The sequence below is a fragment of the Trichosurus vulpecula genome, chromosome 1, assembly GCF_011100635.1.
Source record: "Trichosurus vulpecula isolate mTriVul1 chromosome 1, mTriVul1.pri, whole genome shotgun sequence".
In the NCBI taxonomy this organism is placed as follows: domain Eukaryota; kingdom Metazoa; phylum Chordata; class Mammalia; order Diprotodontia; family Phalangeridae; genus Trichosurus; species Trichosurus vulpecula.
In genome coordinates, this window is record NC_050573.1 from 218,972,482 (window position 1) to 218,992,243 (window position 19,762).

The following is a 19,762-nucleotide window of genomic DNA, read 5'->3' on the forward strand; positions in this document are numbered from 1 at the left end:
AATATTTTTATAGATGTTTTCAAACTGAATACATGTGGTCTCTAAACTACCTGTAATAAACAAAATATCAAATATAAAGAGCTATAGGAGAAATAAAAGACATGTGGGGATAGGATGTGGGAATATGATGAGGTACATATCATCCCTGGCAAACTGTTTGCTTTAAAATTTATGTCAGTGATGCATTTTCTGAGCATACTGAATGGAATCTCAGTATTTTTCTTCAACTATAAGATGCAATTGTTTTATTTACCTGCACAAACACCTAAAGAATATTAAATTTCAAAGAATAACAGCAGGATAACAACTTGTTCCCAGATCATTTGTATTTCAACACCATAAAATAGATAAAAAGAATGAGATAAGAAGTTAATAACCTTTAGTCAACAAACACTTATTAATGACTGTGCTAAATGCTAGGGATAGTAACATGAAAAAAGTATTATCCCTGCCCTCGAGGAGTTTATGATCTAATAGTGGTAGACTACCCAAAAAACAAATCTGAAAAGGATTGAGAGGAAGGGGCCTGGCATATTGGCATGGCGGAAAAATCAATATAACCCAAAAATAACTGCAGCAAGAGAATCCAAAGAATAGAAATAATAATCCATAGGTATATAACTACATGGAAGATACATTTTTCCCTCTCAACTCCGGGAAGTAAGTTGTTCAAATTATGAATATATAGAGAGGATAAACCAATCTTCTTGTATTACAGTGATGATTTTCAATGCTAGCTTTAAAATTTACTATTTGGGTTACCATGGACAAGTTAGATAAAATTTTGCATTTTTATTTTCAAATGTTATCATAGATTTGGAGATCCAGACTTTCCATGACGTTTCCATAGTCTCATGGTTATATATCACCTATGATTCTCAGATCAGTATGTCATTTTGCACTACATATTTTTAATAATTCTCTATAATCATCAGAAATTTTATGTTAATTTTTATATCAATATACCAGTAACATAAAATACGATATATTTTACTAAGCAAGTGTTTTTCGATCATTTATTCTATTAAATACATAGTTACAAATAGATTAACTTGACTGATTTCTGGTTAAATCTCTATTAATCATAATTCATTTTGATTGGGAATTACTTGTGTCACCATTTTTTGTAGTAAACTAAGCTGGAATAATCTTATAAGCCAAAGTTAAAATGGGAACCTTGTTCATTTTGCCTTTAAAAAAACCATTAAATGTTCTGCTTCTAAATATAGATTGATTTGAAAAACTCACTTATCACTTATTTTTGAACAGGTAATAATACAAAAGCACTGAAAAAAATAAATAAAAAAGACAAAGAAAGAGGGCCACCCAAGAGAAATAAAATTATACAAAGAGTAGAGAAATAAGCCTAAATAGGACCGAAGCCTGTCCAGGGGCCCAGACATTTTCAACATCTAGGACAAAATTATACACAGTCCCTGAATACATTAAGTGTATTATGTTTTATTGTCTTATTTGTCCAACCATTGTGTGTGTGTGTGTGTGTGTGTGTGTGTGTGTGTGTGTGTGTGGCAGGGAGGCTTAAAATTAGTTTTCTCAAAAGTGTTCAGATCAGATTAGTCAATCCGCTTTGGTTACTATCATAGCAAAAAAGGTTAGGCTAACTGTTTTATAATTTAATATAATTTTTCTAAGACATATTTAAATTGATTTATAATAAACCTGATTCTCCTGAGATTGAAAAACCTTTTAAAATAATCTAAGTTTTAAGTTGCTTTGGGAAGGAGCTTATATAATAAAGTGAAATTGCTATATTTTTCATATGGCCATAGTATTTTTTAAACAGAAGAGACCTAGGTTTTGCTTAAGTTCAACTACTCATTATATTCTAAAGAAAATTGATGACTAAGTTAAGTTCCTTACCTAATGACTCATAGTTAATTAGTGTAAGAGACAGTATAATACCTGTAGCTGGAAGACCTGGGTTTGAATTTTGGTTTATTCCTTTACTTGTTTAACAAATGTGTGCTAGTCACTTAAATTCACTTGGTTTCAGTTTCCTCTTTCTTAAAGTAGGGATAAATAATAGTTGTGGTATCTAGCTCACCTGATTCCTTTGAAAAGCAAGTTACACAATGTATCTGAGGTGTATGTACACACGTGCGCACGTGCGTGTGCGTGCACATATTTTTTTTTAAAGCACCTATGTTTGTGTAAGACATTATAGTGATATGTGATAGGACTTGGACTAAAACTCAGGTCAGCTGTCTCTCCCCTAGGGGTAGGAGAGAATCAATTCTCCTGCATAAAACTTCCATATTTGGATAAAATTCAGGGAAATTAGAAGCCATCTAATCCGATCTCCTCATTTAAACTGAGATTTTAAGAGGTTATGTGACTTACTCATAGTTACATAGTAAGTATCTGAGGTTAAATTTGTACCAGGCCTTCCTAACTTCAAATTCATCGTTCTACCATGTTACACTGAATCTCCTATGATGTTCTAGAATGCTCTAGTTGTTGTCAGAGTGTGGTGCATGCTACAAAATGTTTAAAGAATTATTATGAGATGATTAAAAAGTAACAGAATGGTTGCTATTATTTCAAGGAATCTTAAGAATTTCTTCACAAATGGACCGAGAGGCTAAAGACCAATATTTAGTTGTTGTACAAGCCACAGACATGCTTGGTCTTCCGGGAGGACTTTCTGGCACCACCACTGTCACAATTAATCTATCTGATGTCAATGATAATAGGCCTATATTTCAACTTGGTAAGTACCAGAATGGCTTAACTTTTAATTAGAAAGAATTTACTAGCAACTTATGTAGGTGCTATTTTTCTATTACTTTCAATTTAATAGAAAACAAGCAATTCTTGACCTATTGGTAGCATATATACAATTTATATTAAACAGCTAAAATCAACTTATTTTTCTATCTGTTTGCTTAAATATTCATAAACAATTTTCATAAAGCAATGCTGTGAGATAGGTAGTACATATAGTTTTACTCCCATTATACAATAGGAAACTGATGCTCAAGGATAAAGCTTGCTGAATCCATGTTTTGCAACCCCAAGGGATAGAATTTCTTTTTTTAAATTTATTGTTATTGTTTCTATTGTTAAAGCAGAATAACATTGAGTCCAAGCTGAAATATTCTTCTGATCAAACAAAATAGTCAGATAATCAGAGATTTTGAAGAATTACTATTTTTTAATCAATTCAAGATGAGATTCCTATGCCAAAGGAAAGGTCAAAGAATTTGTTGTCTCATATAGCTTTTGTTGTTATTATTCAGTTGTTTCAGTCATGTCTGACTCTTTGGGCCCCATTTGGTGTTTTCTTGGCAAAGATACTGGAATGGTTTTGGCATTTCTTTCTCCAACTCATTTTATAGATGAGGAACTAAGGCAAACAGGATTAGGTGACTTTCCCAGAGTCACACAGCTAGTAATTCTCTGAGGCCATATTTGAACTCATAAAGGAAACTCTTCCTGACTTCAGGCCTGGCACTCTATCAAATGCATAACCTAACAGCTTAAATAGCTTTAGGCTTGCTTAATCCAGTTATCATAAACCTATAAAGAAAAAAAGCACTATTTCTGTGTCTAGAAGAGTTAAGCTTCAGGGCAAGACTGAGGCACTTGGTTAGTAGTGCCAAATAGAAACTACAAACAGATTTCCCAAGATGATGAGCATAGCATAAATATCTGTAATATTAGTTCTGGAAAAAAAAATTTAAAAAGGCTCATTTTATGCCATTATACAAGTAAGGGAAAAATTGAGGTGGGTGAAAGATGAAATTACTGAGAAAACAAAAATTCAAGCTTCTCAGCATATAAATTTATTAAGCAATGCTTGCCAGTTACCTAACAAATAGGGATGATTCACCTTCCTCAGCTTTGATATCAAACCCTGAATATGGGGGGGGGGGGGCTCACACACAGAATTTTATAAATTAAAAAAAAAATTAAATAAGACCGGTTCATTAAAAAGGAAACAGTTAGCAAAGATATAACATTAGGTAATCTGATTTTGGAGGAAAATCTGAAATTGGAGGAAAGATTAGGGAATTTCCAAATTGGTAGAGGGAGAATAAATAAATACAATCTCCTGAAATCACAAAAAGTGGTGTCCCAATCCACTAAAGTATTTGCAATCGAAGGGACATTGAAACAATAACTGAGTGATGTGAGGTCAGTTTTCAGATGAGAACTATGGGTTGCTTGAGATGTATAATTGTGATAAAACTCCTTGCATCAATTTTTGGATCTGATTGGGTTTCTAGTCAGCATAATTATCCTTAGTTAATGGTCTCGAAGAAGCAAATAGGGGTAGTCCAGTTTCCCAGCAAGGCAGGCTCGATTCAAACAATGCAACAGGTACCTCCCAAATCCCACAATTGAATAAAATTTTTTCATAAGACAAAATTGTACCAGACCCATAGCTGGACAGAAAGGGAACTAACCTAGACCCAGAAATGTGTCACAAGATGGAATCAGAGTGGTTCATTAAATTTCCATAGCAACTTAGTGTTCTAATCCCTGCAGTTTCCTCATAACAAAATTTGAAGAGAGTCTACTCAGGCCTAATCTTTTACTGATATGATTACTAGCAGAGTTTCTGACACATAGTGTACTCCTAATAAATATTTGTTGATTGATTAATGTATATTATTTTTAAATTGCTATAAACTTTTATTTCATAAATAATGATTACTCAATAATATGGTTACTAATAATTATTAATGGAGTATTATTAGAGTGGACAAGTTAAACAGGGTAATGCATGTTTTGCAGTTCTCTCCCAAACTGATTTGGGAGGAGAAACACATTTCATATATATATGCGTATGAAAAAAATATATATATATATTTTTCATACGCATTGCTTACTATGTAGAAACAATAGTTTTCCCAAAACTATTTTGATCAATCTTTCAGTTGCTTAATTTCAAAGTCATAGAAACATAGATTTTCGGATGGAAGAGAACTTACAACAACTATTTCAATCTTCTCATTTTACAGGTGAGGAAACCAAAACCCAGAGAGGCTAAATAATTTGCCATATATCAAACAAGTAATGAGTTTTTTGAGGCAAGACTTTAACTCAGGCCCTCAAACTCAACAATTACTGTACAAAATTTCTACTTTCTTAGAATCATGTTCAATTCATCTCTTCTACTTTGTCAAGCAGTCAGTCACTAGTTCATCCTTATTCTTCATTTATAGTATTCCTCATAGCCAGAGAGAGTCTTAGAATGATATCAAAATAGAGAAAGTGAAGGAAGGAGCAAGAGTCAGAGGAAGACTTTCTAAATAAATAGAGATTTTTAAGTTATTGTCTTTAGAGATACAAAATTTGGGCAGTAGTTATGCATACCCTCAGAAAAGTATAAATGTGATAATGTGATAATCTTTTCTTGAAGGACTCTACCACATGAACATCTCTGAATCTGCACCAATTGGAACTTCCATAGGAATAATCATGGCAGAAGACAGTGACATAGGAGAGAATGCAAAAATGAATTACAGTATTGAAGATGGGTCATATGCCTTTGATATTATCACCAATAATGAAACTCAGGAAGGAGTAGTTGTATTAAAAAAGGTATTTATGCTTAAATAGGTAAATAGTATACATAGATAAAAAGTTGGAAATCAAATGATTTAAACATAGAACTATTTTCATAACAGACTGTCCTCCTGTGATTTTCACCTTAACTAAAAGCTAGCTTGAAAATGAGAATTGCAAAAAGGAAATGAAATTTATTACAAAATTAGAAGAATATCACTAATCATACTATATGAGCAGTGAATATTTAAAGAGCTTTTTACTGAAGGCACCATTTATGAATTCAGTTTGAACATTGGGAAATTAATTTTAATAATTTTATATGAAAATTCAAAAGCTGTGTAAGATGTTTAAGCCTACCTAAAAGTATAGTTACCATTTCAAAACAACTTTCATTAACTGGGCTGACAAAATGGGTTGCCTTAATTGTAATGAATACTTACTCTTTACAATGCCAATTAGTAAAAAGTCAGACTAAGTACAGAAGTTAAAAGGTATTAATTCCTAACAGATAACATGTGCTCAACTAAGACAGTTTAATAATTCAAACTTTTTTACATTTTAAAACACTTGAAAGTAACTATACTAGTCATTAATCTATAATTAACAGCAATGCTGAAGGAAAACTGATTTTTTTAATACTACAATCTGTTTCTATGTAGAAATTGGATTATGAGGTCCAACGACAATACAGTATTAGAGCAAAGGTTACCAACAGCTTTATTGATGAATATTTCCCAAAGGATGAAAATTCTGGACAAACTACAGTTATTAAAATCAGAGTGGAAGATGCTGATGAACCACCAGTTTTCTCCCATCTGGAGTATACAATGGAAATTGCTGAAGAGACTCCTTATGGTTCCTATGTGGGCACTGTACTTGCCAGAGATCCAGATGTTACTAACTCTCCAATCAGGTACAACCAACTAAATTCTCAATTCACTAAGCTGGGGAAAAAACCACAACAATTAAAAGAATATAATTTCCCTTGGAACTGTAGTTTTAAATATCTTTCAAGACAAACACTATTAAATAGCATTTAATTTTATGCACACCAAATTCTAATTTTCCTCATATAGTGCTACATATGTATAAGCATGAGCAAAAATTTGATGGGTTTTTTGTGTAGTTGTTTTTTGGTGATGAACATTGAACTTTCATCCTTGATAATGTGTGAATATTTTAAAGGTGATTGGGTGTAGATGCATACTTAGTGGCCCCTGAAGTGGCTATGAATATTCCACCATAGTTCTGAATTGCAAAATATAACCGACTCTCTATATAGAAGACAGAACCAAAACATGTATTCAAACACCAGAAAGCTGAATTCCAACACCAGAAAGTCAAATCCATCAGCAACAAAGAAATCTGCACACATTAACAATGCAGGGGGCACTGCCATCCCCAAGCCTTCCCTCTGTTAGGGCCTTCCCATAAATGAACACCCTTAAGCAATATCACACACTGGCTTTCACTCATGCTAACTGCTGCTCCCTGACTGCCTCCTCTCTCTCCAAGCTGCAACTCCCACCATCTCTCTCCCAACTCTACCTGCTCTGACCAACTTCCTCTCAGCTCTCGTCCACGCTTCCTGCTCCACTTGTTCAGCAAGCTACTCCTACCACAGGCTTCATGAGGCTCAAACTCATGTGACTTAGGCTTCCATGTGACTTAAGCAGGTCACATGGTCTTATTAATGGATGGGAAATATCTTCTAATTGCATTAACAATACATTCAATACATTAACAATGCACTCCTCTATCTGTTTTATGTTAGAGAAAGCTGGTGGTGTAGTCTGTTAATCAGTTAGTTGAGTGGGGGAAAATATTTTTTCATCAACAGATGGTATTCCTGCTACCTTTGAATAGCTTTTTCTCTTCTTAACTCATTCTTTCATTCAATGGAAGTCTAGCAGATATGGCCTAGAATATATCAGAAATTATTTTGAAAAATGCAAAATATTCTCATGGGTCATCTGTGTCCCTTTGATCACAGTTTCATTAGAGAGTATTTTACTATTCACTGAGAGAGAGACAAAGAGACAGAGAGAGATTCAGAGATAGAGACAGAGACAGAGAGAGGCAGCATTTATTAAACAATTACTATGTCCCACATGCATCATTTGGGAAATGGCTCAATGAGTGTTATATGAATGTAATGGAATATTGTACTATAAGAAATGATGAGCAGGCAAACATCAGAAAAACCTGTAAAGACTTACATGAACTTATGCTGAGTGAAGTGAGCAGAACCAGGAGAATGTTGTATGCAGTAACAACCACATTGTGTGATAACTGACTTTGATAGACTTAACTCTTGTCAGCAATGCAACGATCTAAGATAATTCCAAGGGACTCATGATGGAAAATGCTATCAACATTCAGAGAAAGAACTATGGAGTCTGAATGCAGATGGAAGCATACTATTTTCAATCTCTCTCTCTCTCTCTCTCTCTCTCTCTCTTTGTTTTCTCTTTCTCATGGTTTTTTTTTCTGATTCCTCTTTTACAACCTTACTAATTTGGAAATATGTTTCGTATGATTGTACATCTATCAGATTGCACCTTGGGGAGAGGGAGGGGAAAATTTTTGAACTCAAAGTATAAAAGTGAATGTTGAATGCTAAAAATAAAAATAATCTAAGTACAAGTTACTTTTTAGCCTTGCTTCAAGTATGGCTATTATGAAGTCCAAAAGTTGCCTTATTATGCCTTTGTAGCTTATGAAAGTAGGCTGGGCATTTCATTTGGTCCTAAAGTTCAGAAGTATTACCAAAGAGTGAACATTTCAGACAGGCAGATTTAGGTTCAATATGAGAATAATTTCCCTAATTATCAGAGCTATTTATAAATGGAAATGACCATCTCAGGAGTCTGAGATTTTCCTGACTTTTGATTTCTTCTGGTTGGGGCTAGATCATCACTTGCTGAGAGACAGGGTAAATGGGATTCATGAATTATTCTTGGAATAGAATAAATGAACTCTGAGATTCCTTTCAATTCAATTCAATTTAACAAATATTTGTTTTCTTACTGTGGTAAAAACTGTAAGATACAAAGGTAAGATATTCTTGATGTGTAGTGAAGAATAAATACAATAGGGGTAAATTACTATAATCTACAACAGTACATGATAAGTACATCCATTTGCATAAACAAGCTTCTTTGAAGTCCAAGGAGGAAAGATCATTACTAATTAGGGGTTAGGAGTGGGAGGTAAGAAGGATCAAGGAAACCTCCCTGGATAAGGTAGTATATAATTCTAAAATTCAGTTCAATTCACAAAATTTATATGAAAGAAAGACTTGAATGTAGGAAGGTAATCTAGTACAGAGGAAAGAATACTAGAAGTGACGTCAGAGGACCTGTATTTGAATGCTGGCTCTGTTTTATATTTTAGATGTGACTTTGGACAAGTCATAACTTCTCAGGGCCTCAGTTTCTTTGTCAATAAAAGAAAAAATGTTGGATTAGATTGCCTCTAAGGACCTCTCAGGCTCTAAGTAGATGATTTCTTAAATAATATGCAGAGGCATGGTTGAATGGAATCAAGAACTGTACTTCTACAAAACAGAATCCTTTAAAATATATAGGCTTATATTTTTAGAAACATCTATTCTAAATTTAAATTGTGCCATCTTTTAATGCGTAATGATTATGAAACTTGTTGATCTTTTATCGAAATCTTCACAAATACACATACCTTGATTAGAGCATCTCACTATACCCAAGTTCTTTTTCTTTTCTTTTTGTATTATTAATCAGTTTTAGGCTTAAATCGCATGACTTTCAAAGTTTCTATCACTATATATTTTGCAGTCGATCTGTATTTATCTCACTGCAGAATTCTGCAACCCGTGTTTTACTCAGGCAGTATCATAACAGATTTTAGAAGCAGTGTTTTTTTTTAAAGTACAAGAACAAACAGGTTAATTCTCTTCACAGATGGAAGGAAGGAGAGAAGGGCTTTCCTTTCATTCATCTTTCTAAAACTGTTAAAGCTCTGTATGTTCAACTTATAGGACAATCTTTATGACTGTTATATATTTTACTTCGAAAAGTTCTTCTGGCTTTGACACTGTACCATAGCAGTACCTATATAATTAGGATAATTATGCCCAAAACTTCTTTTCTTGTAGACAATAACAGGATGGAATGCACATAATTTTATGGATTGGCGCATATACAGAGCCCGTTTAGAAAAAAAGCTGGGGAAGATGGTTTGTACTCCCACTTCTCAAATAATGAATATAACACTGATTAAATATCTATAAATTTGCTACTCATTTTAATGGTTTAAATGCAATTTCTACAATTTCTACAATTTTCTACAACTAAGTAAACTCAGCTATTTTGATCCTTCAGTAATGAGGATAAATAATATATCTTCTCTCTATTTCATATTAACCCCTAGAAGTGAAATATTTTTAGCTTAATTAAAAACATAATCACAGAAGTATTTCAGAGACACATGAAATGAACATTATTGGTGAGCTTCCTGTTAAAGCAGTTGCTATTTGCAGTCATGCAGTCACTGCTATTTTGGGGGATGACAATAGCTTTATATGTCACCATTTCAGAGAGGATATCTCAGCATATCTCTTTCCTTTTTGGTTTAGGTATTCTATTGTTGGATGCAGTTTATTCAGCATTGATGACAATGGCACCATCATTATAACTGAACCTCTGGACCGGGAGATAGCTGTGTGGCACAACATAACGGTTATAGCCACGGAAAAAGGTGAGTAAGGATTTAGACACACCATGTGCTTTATGTACTGCACAGATATATTTTAATTATTATCATAGTGTCCCTTCCTGAAAGGATATTGTTGGGGCTTCTTGCTATTATGAGACATTATTTGAACCATTAGCTTAATGAAAGCAGAATGTATATGAGCTCCAAGGAAGGTCTGGCATTCTTTCATAAAAGATATTGAACTAGAAAGGGGAAAACAAAGGAGTTACAATGGAATAGAAGTTCTAACAATAATGACATCTGAATTATTCCCCTAAAGTAAGACCTTAAGTTAAATGAGACACTTGTGAGTTTCATAGCAGCTTTCTTTAATAGTGTAGAATAAGCCAATCTATTTTTAATACTAATCAGAAGCCTGCTCTGAAAATTAATTGATAATGTTGTATATAGTTCAAAGAGGCTAGCTGCCCAATAAAATTAAATCTAGCAGGTCTTTCTGTATGAATTACACCTGTTGATTTCTTCTGAAACTCAAATGTTAATTGCTTTCGTTCATATGTTCTAACACTGTGGATAATCTGCTATAAGGGATTTCCTTGAATGTTTGGATCATTTATTAGCAAAATTTTTAGTTAAAACATAGACATTTTAAATCATCTTTTTTAGAGAGAAAAAAAAAGAAAAGAGAACTGAAATGATTTAAATGATGCCAACCTAATAGTATATAGCCCAACCAAGTTCCCCATGTTCAAAGAAAATCAGTTGTGGAAGCCCTTCTTGTGGATGAATTTAAAGTAATCAATATTATTTCAAATATTTATTAATGAATACTTGATTCCACTTTAAAAATGATTAAATTGAAGCCCCAGTTCAATTTCTAATTTAGATCACAAAAATTAAGCAACAAGTGGTAAATCTGATAGAACTTTAAGATGCAGTCTAAAATATCAGGCAGAACTCATAATTTAGCTATTATAAAATACTTCCATAATTATTTAATTGATTAACTGATCTGAAAATATTTAGAATGATCAAATCTAAAATGTTAGAAGACCCAACACTTGTCCAAACTGATTTTATCCATTAGATCCAATAATCTTTCTTTATTGGATTTTATAAAAGCTTTAAAACTTAAAAAAAGAGTCTTATTTCTCAACTTATTAAAAAGCTGGTAGGTTTATGGTGGAATGGAGTACATTTTGGGCATAATTTTGTCTTGCATTGAATACTGCTATGGAAACACTGCAGGATGATTTTGGTCTGTCTTCTGAATCTTCTATTTAACTAAACAATAAAGGATGTGAGAACAAATGTTACAATGGAATAAATGTCTCCTGCAGCAACAGAAATGCCAAGGTTTCAATGTCAAGAAACACAAAGATATTTATTATAAAAGAAGAGAGTCTTTATTCTTTGGGTATATCTATGACCAAATTCATTATTTATAATGTCATTTTAAGTATCAGTTGGGAAAGAAGCAGAGATACTTCAAGAAAAGTTTGGGCATCTATGAAAATGGAATTCCCACAAATTGTTTTTAATATTTTATATACTTTAAAGTAATAATAATAAAAATATTCACAACTGCATTTCCTGTAATGTTATTTACCCTTCATTCTAGGGGAAAAAAAGAAATGCCATATGTCCATTTTATGAACCATGTCAAGTGTTAATTGAAGGATACAACAAATAGACGTCAGGTTGAGGTTGCTGTTTTTTTTTAAACCAGTTTTGTATGTATTGGACACAATTTATTTCACTTTCTATGGACATTATCACATTCTTGAGGTTAGATAATTCAATAGTGAATATCTTTACATTTTTTGCATTAGAAAGTTTATGTGTTTATAGGGGAAAATCCACTATGTTAAATGGAGATTAATATCAGGAAAATTTTTTGAGAATTATAGTAAGAATAAACTGAAATGTTTATATCTATAGGGTAGCAGCTATACTTACCTAGGAAAAAACAAGTTATTCACATGTGATAGACTGTTGCAGTTATATATTATAGTAAGGGCTATTTATCTTTCATTATGGATTGCAATGATTTTTCAAGCTATATAAAGTAAATAGGTTATATAGGATCACCAATAACTGCTATTAAAAAGAGGATTTATCCTGTAGACTTACATTAAAGTAACTGAATTAAACAAGGTAGATCATGTGCTATTGGCTTCTGAGCATATCACTAAAATAAAATTATGCAAACCTCAAACTACAAAAGCCATAGGATAATTACCAAGGTATTTTAATTATTTACTTAATTTTTCTGTGTAAGAGATTAAAGAATTGTAGGACTAGCTGAAGGTCTTAAAATTTATGGTATCAGCAAGTAATGTCAAATATCTTTTGATTTATTATGGAGTGGTATTTTTACATGAAAAACATTGTCTCTGCAAATGTGATTCATATACATAGAAAACTAGACCACTTGGCATATGGCAATACAGATGTTAAGGTCACCATTATTATGTAAGCTGTTTGAGAAGGGGGGCAGTTTCAATTTATTTTCCTCATATCCTCAAAACTTGCCTACAACATAGAAGGAACTTAAGGCATGAGTAGCTATGTGGCACAATTGGTAGAGCTTAGTGCCTGGAGTCAGGAAGAACTGATTTCAAATTTGGCCTCAGACACTTATTAGCTTTGTGACCCTGGGCAAATCACTTAACCTGTTTGCCTCAGTTTCCTCATATGTAAAATGAGCTGGAGAAGGAAATGGCAACCACTCTATTATCTTTGCCAAGAAAACTCCTAATGTGGTCCCAAAGAGTCAGACATGCCTTAACAAAGATACGCTCATTGAATTGAATCAAATGTGTTGCTTAAGTTTCAATGAAATTATATTTGTCTAGCAAAGTGCTATTGAGTGAAAGGAAGTAGGATTAATTGAGTGAGTGGGCTAAAAATCTTTATGATAAAGTGTTTTGCCTAAATTTTTAATAGTACATGAGCAAGAGAATACATCTATATTCAGAAACATCTTCAGGTATGTTCATTTTGTGAAAAATTTTTGACAGCAAAGATAGAAATTCTTTATATCACAGTGATTATTTCTTTGGCCTAAGGGGATATAAAGAAAATAAAGCAATTTTAAATGCCCAAAATATTAAATGAAAAATATGCATATTATATTCATGTCTATTTTTATATGACATATTCCTTAAGTTGCTTCTGATTATATATCATTTAGTTAATAAGCATTTATTAAGTACCTACTATGTGGTGAGCAGTATTCTAAGTGCTGGGGGTATAAAGGTAAAAACTTCTACCCTCAAGGAAATCAGAGTCAAAATGGGGAAGATAACATTCAAAGAACTATGTATAAAAGACACATATACAGAATAAACTGGAGATTCCCTCCACCTAGGGAAAGGACTAACATATTAAGGGAAATCAAGGAAGGTTTCCTATAGAAGATTGAATTTTAGCTGGGACTTGACAGAACCTGGGAAATCCAGGAGGCAGAACAGAGGAGTGGCAACATTCCAGCCACTGGGGACAACCAGTGAAAATGCTTTGATTAAGAAGGTGGAATGTCGAGTTCAAGAAAGAGAGCAGATTCTAGTGTCACTAAATTGCAGAATATTTGGGGGAAAAGAGGGGAAGTAAGGAGTAAGAAAACTGGGAAGGTAGGAGGGGGCCAAGTTGTGACTTGTTTTGAATGCCAAATGGAGGATTTTGTATTATGTCTGAAGTTAAAAAGGATCCACTGGAGCTTATTGTATGAGATACATGGGAATGTGAGGGGAGGGAGATGACATGGTCAGATCTGTGCCTTAGGAAGATACATTTGTAAAAATTATAGAAGGTTCCATGATAGATACCACAGTTCTATCATTATGTGTAAATAAAACAAAGTCTCATTGAGTATAGCCTATGCAAAGTTCAGTTCTGTTTCTCTTTCTCTCTGTCTCTGTCTCCCTCTTTCTCTGAAATATTTGATGTGGGATGTCAGTTTAGGTTGCATATATACATACTTATGTCTCTATTATAAAATTATATAACTAACTTTACAAGTAACAGTAATAAGAAAAAAGACAATTGTCTTGAAAAGAATATAAAATCACTAAGTAAGAATCTAGGTGGAAAACTATCTTTTTTAGTTTCATTAAAGGACAAACTAAGAGGATTCATTAAAAAACAGCAACGATAACAAAACTAATGTTGACAGTCAGTTAATTGGGCCCTAAAAGTTTCAGAAAGGGACAGCAACTATTAAAATGAAACATACTTGGAGAAAGGATCAAACAACAAGAATAGTAAGGTTGAAAATCAATTTTAGGTGTTAGGTAAGGTATTATTACAAACATTAAATTTGCTTGTCATGAAATCTTTCAGAAATAAACTAAAACTTGAGGCCATCTTCTATCTCTCTCTTAAAGTTGTGTAAAGTGTTTCCCCGCTAATTTGTAAATGTTTATATTTTTGAATAATCTAGGAAACAAATTAGTTTTACTTGCCTAATTTCATGTGAACAATATTTTTGTAATAACAGTTCAACCAATTTACCTGCCAGATTATAGAAGATAACCTCAGGAGAACAAAAGCTCACTCAATGGGAAATTAATTCTCCAAAGTGCCAGTTGCATTTCTTGAAGAATGTTAATGGCCCTGTGCATGAAACTGGTTTCCTATTAAAAGGAATAAAGTATGGCATTTTATAATTTCTTATAATTATTGAGGTTAATTATGCTGAATCCATTCTCTGACAGGCTTCCCAGTGAAGTAGCCAAGCTGTTTATCAGGGTGTCAGTTAAATTAAGACACTCAATATTTCTCACCAAAGCAAAAAAAGAGATATATAATAAATATATAATTTATAAACTTGATTTCATATTTATTTCTTATTATATTTTATTTTGCTGGCTTTACTAAATGAGTTTTGCACTTAGAATTAATTTTTTCTCCCGAAAATTTTAATAGCTTTTTCTTATGTTTTTGAAACAGAACTTCTTGATTTTTAACTTCAAATAATTTCTTATTTATGCATTTCAAAGCCATTCAAGTTCTTCCAGTGGGCAAGGTATTCTTTTAGGCCCTGAAGAATGTCTGTGCCTATAATTTCATGAGTATAAGGAAGTCCTAGTGAGAAAACTCTCTTATATCAATGCAGAACAAAAATTTAAAGAGTGTTAGAAAATGACTGAGGCTCTAAAGAAGGTAGATGAATTAATTGCCAGGAGTCTAAGAACCACTATGTGTCAGAAATGAAACTGGAACCCAGGCCTGCCTTGACACAGAGTTGGTTTATTTTCAAAACTGAGCTCAATCTCTTTTTATGAAATGTCACATGCTACTTCAAAGAATAATTTTAGCCCTTCTAGTGTAAAAAATAGAGATTAGTAAACTTTAAGAATCATTTGAACTTGGTCATGGAAATCAAAATACGAATAATACTGCAAAGGAAGTAGCTTGCACATGTGGTATTTTGTCATCAAAATCAAAAGTGAAAAAACACATTTGTATAGGGAGACTATAAAGAACATTGAAAAGAGACCTGTCTCTGCAGTTAGAGAACCTGGATTCAAATCCTGCCAGTGATCTTTGCTTTCTGTAGGACATTGGACAGATTACTTAACATTTCTGAATCTTAATTTCCTCATTTATAAAATAACTGGGTTGGATTAGATGGTCTCAGGGGTCCCTTCCAGCTCTAGATCTCATGCTATGATATACAACTACTCTATACATTACATTGGCATGCATGCACATGCACATATTTGCATGAATACGTGCATATGTATGTGTATGTATGCCTTTATATATTATGTGTGTGTAGAAAGGAAACCTTGAAGTTGGGAAAACCTACCTTCTTTGTCTCGCTTCTAACATATCCTAGTTATGTGAACATGGGAAACTCACTTAACCTTTCAATGAAAAAGCTACTTTATAAAAGTTGTAGAAATTTTGTTGATTTCTACTGACAAATAGTGTCCCCTCACTAATGAGTTCCCTATAACTATGAAATGACATGTCTAATACATAGCTAAATAGAAAGATGGATAATTAGATAGGTTAATAGGTAAATAATGCACACACAGACTGTCTCTATACCTGTGTGAACTTAGGTAATTCAGTTAACTTCTCAGTACTCCAGACATTTGTAAAGTACAGAGAAGATACTAACCTAAGTTGGTAGTATACCTCCTTTGCTAAATAAATAATGTGTCATCCCTCATATAATTTTATATAAATGTATCCTATCTAAATGCTTATGAGGTAACTGCCCTCAAGCAGCATTATTAAGTGATAGAGGATGCATAGGGTCTTGGCTTTTTCCTCAATGATTCTTTTTCAAAACTTTCTAAAAATTGCTCCATTTATATCCTGCTGTCATTGGAATATTACAAATTGATAAGAATAGAAATATAAGTAAATCCTTGTATCACATGATCTTTTGTATTACAGAGTTCAAACATAGGTAAAGATCCACAAAAAAGCTCTTTTATTCCCTAGATATTCTATCCTTTCTATAAAAATAGTTTCTTCTAATACCTTCATCCCCAAATAGCCACTGCTAAAAACAGTTTGAGAATGATTGAATATCACTTGCCTGGCACTTAATAGGCATTTTAAATAAATTCTTCTTTAATATATTATATGTATATTGGTGCAGGGCTGAGGGAAAAGTGGGTTTCTCTTTTATTTCTTATAGAGGTTTGGACAACAGATGCCTAAAACTATTATGATAGTGTGAGGCATGTTTAAACTTTGGTCTTTATGGACATTTATTTAGCAGTTCACATACATTCAAAGTATGCCTCCCTATGATTATAGTGAAGCCTGGCTATTGCTGTACCATTTATTCCCAATGATGATATTTCCTATAATTTTACAGAATTTCCAAATAAAATATAATACATGAGGGCTACCTAAACAGACTACATACTCTATTAACTGCTTTAAAATGAATGATTTTATGAAAATATAGGGTTTTAAAGTTTTAATTTCATTTGCTTTTTTCAGATAATTCACAACAAGTATCTGAGGCGCATGTGTATGTGCAGGTTCTGAATGTCAATGATCATGCCCCTGAATTCTTCCAGTACTATGAGACATATGTTTGTGAAAAGGCAAATGCTGGGGAGGTAAGAGGCTAATCATTAGTTCAATGATTTAGTTCAAACTTCATTACGCATATTATATAATGAACTTCCTTTAATTGATAATATTTCAGTATCATATACCTGCATATAAGAAGAGTTTGTTATCCCACTGCCCTGGCCATAGATTCCTCAATTATAAACTGAAGGTTTTACTAAAATGATCTCTGAGATCTTCATCATATATATATTATGTTATTATTTTTCCTTTAATGGTGATTGACAACACTCCCATAAATGCACTTTTCTGTTTCCTCCCCCAAGGGAATGATCTTTAATCTGGAAAGGACAAAAAAGTGATTAATAAGAGTTGTTACATAAGATAAATAAGAATATGTAGGAGACAGCATCATCTACTTGCCCTAAAAGACTAAGTCACATGACTCAGATGATCTACATCCTACAGCAACAACAACAACAAAAAACCTAATAGACTTAATTACTTAATCACTTCAATAATATTTGGAGGATGGTGAAAAATAGAAGAGGTTCCACAAGAGTGAAGAAGAGCAACTTTAGGAACATTTCCAAAAGCAAATATTGATTTCAAAAACTATAGACCAGTGAAATTTACTTTGATTCTTGGAGAAGTTGTAGAATTTATTTGTTAGGATCCATTGCTGGGAAGTAAAAGCGGAGGGTTTAGAATAATTAAATTAGTTACCTAAATGTGTCTCAATTTTTTTCTTCTGTAAAGTGGGGTTAACATTAGCACCTACCTCCCATAGTTGTTGTGAAGATCAAATGAAACTACAGTTGTAAATCACTTAGGATAGTACCTGGTCCACAATAAGTACTATATAAACTATATATACCAGGAGTAGTAGTAGTAGCAGTAGTACTAGCAGTAGGAGTAGTAGTAACCATCATCATCATCATGATCATTGTAGTAGTGCTGACAACATGGGCCTTTTTATTTGGTAGTTTTCTACTGGACACCCCTTCAAAATACAAAATTGATTGAGAGGTATAAAGAATATGAGACCCAACTGTTTTTCATTATTAATTTAAAAATAAACATTTTTCTATATGTACCTTAAAGTAATTAAACTTTTCTAGCAAAGTGTCTCTCCTGCATGTGTAATGATGAAATAAGTTTCCATGATGGAACTAATGAGAAAGCTTGTTATTTTTTTTCTGAGTGTTAACATAGAGAGATAAAATTGGAGGTATAGTCTCACCAATGTCTCATACCATTTTAGAGGATATCCTTTGCAAAATCTGAATTGAAGAGAGATTTCTTATACATAGAAAGTTACCCAGATTTTCCTATTTCTGGTTGCCATTGTTTACACTGATTACACTGAATTGTAGAATACTCAGGAGCCTCCTCAGTAAGGTCTACAGGCACTCTAAAGAGATCAGAATATGCATTTTTACAGCAGAAAAAAACCAAACAAATAAACCAAACTCAAGAAGACTAAGAATGCATATGGTTCACATTATGATGTGTAGCTGATGAAGAAGTCTATTCTGTTGCACCATCAGTACACAAGCAATGTTACAGATAAGCAGTATTGGTGGCCTGTGAACTTGAATTAGGACAGAATTGGAGGAAGAGAGTGTATAAGACTGAATGGGTGAATTATGCAACAGGTTTAGTGATGCAGGAATAGTAATAATTTACAATTATAAAGTGCTTTAATGTTTGTAAAATGCTTTCATCATAACAGTGGAGTGGGTAGTGTTAATTTCATTATACCTACTTTGTTGTTAAGAAAACAAAAGCTCTGAGAAGTTAAAAGGCTAATCCTGATTATAAATTCAGTAAATATGTGAGGTAGACTTCAACTGAGGTCTCTCCTGAGTCAAGGCCAGCCTCTATCCTATATGGTTCATTGGCTCTTTTGCTGCTATTGAAAGCTATGGTATGTCACAAAAGTACATAGTTTGAATACTGATATTCTTCTGGTGGGACTACATGTCTGAAAACTTTAAAAAACTATGATTTCGGAAAAATGAAAACTGCAGAAGTCCCAAGGAACATTGAAAAAAGCATAATGGTAAGATTATAATATAACATTAAGTTATACAAGAAAAGTGTTAGAGAAGGCATCTTTGAAGATAAATATGGCCAGAACATAAAATAGTCTGCTTGTGTTGTAAAAGTAATGGATAACATAGATAATCTAAGCACTGCTTTAATACAAACAAAATCCTGGGTATATCTTCTGTGGAAGATTTAGGAAAAGACATGGACAAAATGTATTTGGAATAAGAGAGCAGACAATATGGTATTGGGGTAGAGAAAAGGCTTTGGAGTGTGGAGGACCTGTGTTCAAATCCCAGTTCTGATACCAATTGAAACTGTGGTCCACAAAAATTCACTCAGCCACTCAGTGTTCTAAGCATCTTTCTAATACTACAAGTTATAGACAATGTGCCATACAACATCCGTTGAGGGAATTTACTCAGCTAGT

The 19,762-nt window shown here is 33.0% G+C and overlaps 1 protein-coding gene across 1 annotated transcript in view; it reads left to right on the forward strand.

Annotated features, from left to right (window-relative positions):
• CDH19 (cadherin 19) overlaps positions 1–19,762 on the forward strand; it is an 81,933-nt gene that overhangs the window by 18,505 nt on the left and 43,666 nt on the right. Inside the window, exons 4-8 of the mRNA XM_036768307.1 lie at positions 2,567–2,731; positions 5,390–5,571; positions 6,198–6,451; positions 10,154–10,275; positions 17,206–17,327. Of these exons, the coding sequence (XP_036624202.1) occupies positions 2,567–2,731; positions 5,390–5,571; positions 6,198–6,451; positions 10,154–10,275; positions 17,206–17,327 (845 nt within the window). The remainder of the gene's footprint in view (positions 1–2,566; positions 2,732–5,389; positions 5,572–6,197; positions 6,452–10,153; positions 10,276–17,205; positions 17,328–19,762) is intronic.